At 34.8% G+C, this 7169-nt stretch overlaps 2 protein-coding genes across 2 annotated transcripts; both read right to left on the bottom strand.

Annotated features, from left to right (window-relative positions):
* Window positions 1-1995: 1995 nt before the first annotated feature.
* FOMMEDRAFT_153989 (uncharacterized protein) lies at window positions 1996-2250 on the bottom strand (the record flags this gene model as incomplete). Its single annotated transcript, XM_007264577.1, has 2 exons — window positions 1996-2163; window positions 2218-2250. The coding sequence occupies 2 exons, from the start codon at window positions 2248-2250 to the stop codon at window positions 1996-1998; spliced, it is 201 nt and encodes a 66-aa protein (XP_007264639.1).
* Window positions 2251-2909: 659 nt separating this feature from the next.
* Window positions 2910-4925, bottom strand: FOMMEDRAFT_18587 (uncharacterized protein; the record flags this gene model as incomplete). The annotated part of the gene is made up of 12 exons (XM_007264576.1): window positions 4826-4925; window positions 4452-4775; window positions 4373-4395; window positions 4256-4310; window positions 4128-4202; window positions 3936-4100; window positions 3833-3874; window positions 3670-3783; window positions 3454-3610; window positions 3291-3407; window positions 3142-3239; window positions 2910-3079 (listed from the first exon to the last, which is right to left on the bottom strand). Coding segments are annotated over exons 5-8 (387 nt in total), but the record flags the coding sequence as incomplete, so codon positions are not given.
* Window positions 4926-7169: the final 2244 nt, after the last annotated feature.

Raw genomic sequence — 7169 nt, 5'->3', positions numbered from 1 at the left:
ATACATTGAAAATAACAATCATGCATCATGCAAAACTTACAACACTTATTCCCTAGCATGCAGGACATAATAGCAAACAAATAATCAATCAAACAAAGTAATATTTGGACAGATAATTAAGAATTAATGCAATGTAGCCAAGGAATGGCACATATTCCCAAAGCAATCAATGCTAGACATGCAAAGCACTCGTGTAAGTTAATTAAAAGAAGCAACAGATGTAACAGTAATCAAAACGTTAATCCTTTTGAAGCAAACAAGATAATGTTGATCATAATGAACAAAATGAGCAATACACTCAAAATTAACAAAATAAATTCATATCTCATAACAAATGCACACATATATTCAGCAAATAAAGCAAATATAATGATTAAAACAATATCAAACAGAATTTGACACAAAATAAGCAATAAAACGAACGAATATTACAATATATGATGAAAAATAGAACTGTGAAAGTGCACTACTTCATCTATCTACAAAATAAAAGCAACAAACATGTATTATAACTGTGCAGAGCAATATATTAATCGAATAAACATTACACAATGATAATAAAACATTATCACAACAATAAAACAATACAAACATACGAATAATGTTATAGTTTGTAAAAGTTGAAGGACACATTAAATGATAACAAACACAATACACACATATATTGATAATAAATATATCTACTGCAAAACGGCAAAACGATACAAACATATCATATGTTTAAAACATAAATAATGTGCCTAAACAGACTTACAAACAGTCAGATGATAAAACAATACAAATAACAGAAGAATAAAACCTCAATCAACCTTAATATGAAGCAATCTGACATATCATACATGATATTACAAATTGCAAACAATACAATGCTTCAATATAAAGGCATAGAACTATAATTGAATGCTTAAAAGGCATGAATACAAAACAAAACAAACAAAGATGATACATGATGAATAGAGGACATCATAATAACATTAATAACACATTTTACAAGCATGATTCAACAGTTTCATTACAAAAGTAAAAGTGGAAAAACTACTAGTAACACAATTCAAATGTGCAAGAATACAAATTAACGTGAACAAATTAATAACACACACATTGTTATTAAATATAGTATTAACTATACAAACGAAACGATACAAACAAAGTACAATTCTAATTACACAATGAGTGTAAGAATATAAAACGAACTACATGTATAATAATATGAATACAAACAAAACAAATAATGGAACAACTGCAGAACAGTACAGTATGAAGAAATAAACATACTATGACACAAAACAAACAATATGACATGAAAAACAAACGAAACAAAGTTATAACATATCATATTATATTGCAAACGAGAAAAATACTATCATATGAATGATAAAACATTATAGTGACAACTATAATAGTAATAATAATAAAACTACAAACAAACAAATGCTAAAGAGATCCTGCAGCTCTCTTAGCAATCATAATTGAATCAACAATCAATTTATTACATCAAACATTATAATAATACATCGGACGAACACAACACTTACAGTGGACTTAATATACGAAGCAAACGAAACATTTACATTGTGAATGTAAATGATATTAATAAAAACAACAGACAAACGCATATCAAACATTATATTAGTCTGATCAACTAGTATAAGTTTGAAGGGGAGTGTTAACATTTATTTTGGATAAATGTGTCATATGTCTCAAATCATGCAAACGTCTTGCAAATATACACTATTGCTGAGACATGTCTTCTGAGACATACATCTGAGACATACAATATTAGATAGCATATATATTACTTTAATCTAAGGACAATGAAGCTCATTAAGAACTTATGCACAGTTGACTCGTATTGACACCTACACACTATGAGCAGAGTCCACTGAACCCCTACTAGTGTGACTTACTCTTAGTATCCTTGTGAGCAGCATGCAAACCTACAGAAGAATATTTCCTATCAATTAGGAAACATCATGACCTCAAAACACTAACATACTATTTACTCACTTTTGCAATAGAAATAATAGTATTAGACATATCCTCCTCCTCCTCACATCCATCCTTGCAAATAGCTTCCTTGTCTTTGTCTACAGGGTTTATATCCTCCTGATAAGTACTAGCAGACTCATCAACATAATCTATAGCTCCTAGAGCTTCAAGGAGCTGTTTTAATAGTGTAAGCATTAGAGGAAATAAAGTAATGAAAGAGACACTTACCTTCATAACTGCTAAGTAGACTGTATGAGGCATGCATTACATTCTAGCATTGTTAGAAGAGAAATCTATATTGTCACTATACATTTTTCCTCCAATGTACTACAGTATAGTATCATTGTTTGTAGCATTGTCACATGTAATTGTAATCAGCTACATGAAATACAAGAAGTGGATAAAAGATGTGAGAAGAATGCAAACTCGTATTACATAAGCAAAGCTGTACCTTCTCTTTAATACCATACTACTCAATAACCTACCATACAATGGCACCCAAATTATCTCCACTATGGTGGCCAGATATCTCCTCAAAAGTGATAAGCTTTTCATCTAGAAATAATTTAGTAGTCAAAACTTAGATTACATTTAGATATACATACCTAACTTCCAGTTGTTTGTAATGTAATGTATGACAATGGCCAAAAAGGCATATTCATTACTGGACGTCCATGCATCTAAGGATAGTGAAACCTTAGACTCTAGACCCTGTAACAGAGTAATACAATTAGTACAAGCATTCTCAGCTGTAGCTCTCAACAAGCTTGCTAGTATAGACAGTCAGTTAAGTCTGCCATATACATGGTTGACCTAAGTGACCTAAAGAACCTGTGGAATTGGGGAGAAAATAAAGAGATGAGTGTAGACTTACCTGGATCATTGCCTTTGTTCTTTGAAAGTCTTCAGTCTTCATATCTTGAATGTTATGCTTCACTGTGTCACTTGATAGAATAGAAAGATTTCCAGCCTAGTGAATGTATTGTAAAAGCCTTTGGAAGGTAGGATCCTCTGTGGCAGTAAATGGTTGATCAGTCTTAACAACCCATTCCACAAGGAATTACTTGAAAGTTGCATGCTCCCAGGGTACCTATGACAAGGAAAAAGAGACAAAATTAAAAGATAGATATAAGTAAATAATAAAGATCTTACCATTTTCTTGTTCTCTTGCTTTTGAAACATCTCTACAATATTATTAGCATCAGGTAAGTCCTTGACAATCTCCCTGAGCTCCTCTCAAGTGAGTACTACTAAGGAAACCACATTAAGCAAGTCTATGTTGATTATGTAAGCAAACATACTTGTTTGATTCACAATGTCTATCTCTTTAGAAGTAGGCAAGCATGAAGCTGTTACTACTCTGAGGAAATTGTAGAATGAAAACATATTACTATAGCTTTCTAGATACTGCCTGAGACCTGAAAAAAGTAAGATACATATTAGAAAAAGTACCAGTAAACCTACTAGTCTTGCTTCCATGCATTGCTTGCATTATCTTCAGAATCTTAGACAGTCCATTAGTATGAGGATGGCAGTACTGGAAATACTTGGTTCCATCCTCAGCATAGTTATTAGCATTACAAGGGACTTGTTTATAGAACAACATGATACAGTTTGACACCTAATTAAATATGTAAAGAAAACACACAAAAAAACTTGGATATTAATACAAAAACTTACTTTAGCTTTACTTTGGTTATCTTCATCATTAACAGCAACTGAAGACTCATCATTTTTCTGCTGAGAGACTACTGTTGATGTGCTTTTTGTATTTGTAAGAGGATGTCTCTTTGCCTGAAAGACTTGTAATATGTAAATGTATCCAAAAAAGCAGTTTTCTTACCTGTACTGTTTTCTTCAGTGTACCTAGTTGTGGAAGAGATTCCTAAGTGTAAAAATGCTTGTTGTGAGCTTTAGAATAATAGTATAGAGGGATATGTACTTACTTCTTCATCCTTACTTTTATCAGACTCAGAATCCATCTCCTGAACAGATGTATCCTTGTCATCTGTACTCTCTATCAGGACTGGGTGACTAGCAGCACCCAGGTCCTTACTCTTCCTTGCTTGAGGTTTCTTCAATGTATTAGCATTCTTGCAGAGCTTTGCTGACTGGACACACTACTGTTTGTTGTTAACAATGTTGCCCAAGTCAACTTTGTCCTGTTGCTTCTGCTTTCTACTATTTGTTGTATCTTCACTCATCCTGTAGTACTAACAATAAGAATTAATAATATACTATGTATGCTCAAGTTTGAAAGACTTACCAGTGTATAGGAAGCACTTGAAGGTACTGTTCAGTAAATGTGCAGGAGACTGTGACTATGAAAAAATTCACTCAGTACAATCTAGACATCAAGTATTTGCTTGAAAGTATATATAACCTATCCCATTTCAAGCTACTGTACTAAGATTGATTTGAATAAGTCAGACCTTACAAATATTGTATCAGAAAAATATTACCAGCTACTGTATCCTACCAGATCTAGGGTCCAATTGTTAAGCTGATCACCTTTGTCATTGTACTACTCAAATCTATAATCACATTGTTAGCTTTTTCAAGAGTGGTTAAACTGTTATAGAGCTCTTGTGAGTACTAAGAGACAGTATGGTCTACAAATTTGAGCAAAAAGCTACAAAGACTAAGGTGAGCATAGCTGTGAGACAGATGATCACAGATCTCATAAGGGCATTACTGATGAAAAGATTATCTTGATAGGTACACAGTACATTCTGAAGAAACATATCTATATGGGGAAAAGATACCTAGAAACAACAAGGATTACACTAGACACACATAATCAGTCTCTGAACCAATTGCCTATAATGTGGCTCACCTAGACAAAAGAAATCCTTGCAGACATCTTCATACAATGTTATCTACTTCTTATCAAGCATCTATCTTGTTTAACAGATGATTAATATTACTGAAAGCAGTAGGGGGAAGTAGGACACTAGTGATGGAGTGAGAGACAGTCAGGGGGTGAGAGGAATGCTAACCACACATATTATCACACATGCAAAGTTTGAGTTTAAGAGCAGGTACAAAGAAGCAACCTATCTATAAAAGGCTGTTGAATTGATTAATGTCAGATTAAATAGGGAGAACTGCTGATCTCCTAGGTCTCTTGTGTACTGTGTATACAGTTGAAAATATCTTATTACATAATGTTGGGAGAGGCCTCAGACCTATACAATATGAGCAATATGCATTATGGTAACTGTGCGAAAACATTACTTAATTAGGAACACAACATTCGATATTACTTTTCAATTTATTTGAAGACATATACAGTATGACAAGAAAATAAGCACATATTTAGAGCATCAAGAAAGACAACCAAGACAATGACAAGTACAGTAAATGTGTATATTACTGTAAAACTCAAGAAATAGTTTGTAATACAAGGAAATACAGTCAGAATCTGTAGAAACAAAAAGATAGAAAAAGCTAGTCAAATCTAAGTCAATACAAATAACTTTCCCCCACATATTATGAAGAGATCTTTGCTGCCCTATCTTGGTCTTGTGGCAGCATCAAAGACATTGTAAGTAATGAAATGTCAATCAGAAACATTCTTTTTGTGTTGAAGTATGTTAGAGAACAATATGTGAGGCTTCTGGGTACAAAAATCACAACAGTAAGCAGTCTAATTTCCCAAAATGCTCAGAATTTTGCATAATTTTCTCACAAATCTTGATACAATATGTAATAGACTATTTTTGTACATAATTCCCTTATCCCAAGCTGGGATTAGGCAGAAAGCTATGCAATATTCAATTTATACATTATAATGTGATACAATAAGGTATTTTCAACTGTATGTTGTATACACTGTATACAGGATTTTTTGGGGCAAAGTATACACATATGTGTGTAAAAATACATGTGTATTTTCAGCTCCAAAAGTCATTTACAATACACTGCATAACTGTATACACTGAAGGCATAACTGTAAATTATGCTACAGTGTAGAGTACTAATATAATGATGCACTTGCTCTTGTCACTCCTTTTCCTCCTACCTCCACCATCTCCCCAACCCTCTTCCCCCAACACTATGTTGTTACTCTTGTTCTCTCCAGCTCAGTCCTCTGCCTACAAGCATCCTCTAGCAGGCACACTGGCTGCAACCACCTAGACAATAAACATTACTGTATTTGTCTCTCTAATCTACTACTGTGTTGCCTGCACTGAACCTCAGATCCTGTGACAACACAACCCAGCTGGCTACACAGTCCTTCAGTGTAAAGTGTAAGCAGCCAGTCCACTTCATAATAACTTGCACAATGGTTGCTCATCCCTCTCCTCCCAACTTTTTGTCTCCCTTCCACCCCTCCTGCTCCTTGCTCTGCTGCTTGCATTGCCTCTCCTACATTGTACTCCTTTGTTTATGCTTGCCTTCCTTTTTGCATCTGTATTCATGCATCCACATTGTTGACTAATGCCAAACAACTTCTTCAATGTTTCCATACATTTGTGTACTTCCTGCTCTGTAGTGCAAGCAACAGTCAACAAGTGTGTGCTCACAACAATACTAACATACAACCACTCCCATGGTACAACCCTCTCTTTGACACTGTACATGCTCTCCTTCCTCACCCATTCCATGCTTAACATTACTCTCTACAGGTCCACCCTACGTGCATTTACATTCCCTAGTGTAGTGGACAACACCATATCAAACAGAAGCAGTGGACTGCCACTTACCCCTCTTGAGCTGGGTCTGTCCATATGTTCCACTTCATCTTCTCTGTTCAAGCTGGTACGTCCCAGAGATACACCTTTGCAATCCACAAAAACGACTCAGTTCACTGCTCCTCCAATTGCATGTCAGTCAGAATATAATCATATACATACTGATACAGCTTTGTCTGCAGCCTGAATCAACTCGTTCAATGCTCTGGATCTCAACCTGTATGCACCACTCACACTCACTGCACACTGTTGTGGTACATCCACCTTTTATCTCCTATTGTCACTTGCCAACTACTCTAAACCTGTCTAACAGGCACAGTCTCAACCTCTACAACCTGCTCAACCTCATCCCACACACACACACAATTTGACTCACAGGTCCTGAGTGACAACCAAACATAGTGACAAAGACTACATCAAACAGCCTGAGGATGCATTCATCCTTTTCCAACACAAATTCTACTCATGAAAGAACAAGGCAGA

Source organism: Fomitiporia mediterranea, assembly GCF_000271605.1.
Source record: "Fomitiporia mediterranea MF3/22 unplaced genomic scaffold FOMMEscaffold_4, whole genome shotgun sequence".
NCBI lineage: Eukaryota > Fungi > Basidiomycota > Agaricomycetes > Hymenochaetales > Hymenochaetaceae > Fomitiporia > Fomitiporia mediterranea.
Note: the sequence above shows the minus strand (reverse complement) of the source record. Positions and strands in the feature narration are given on the sequence as shown.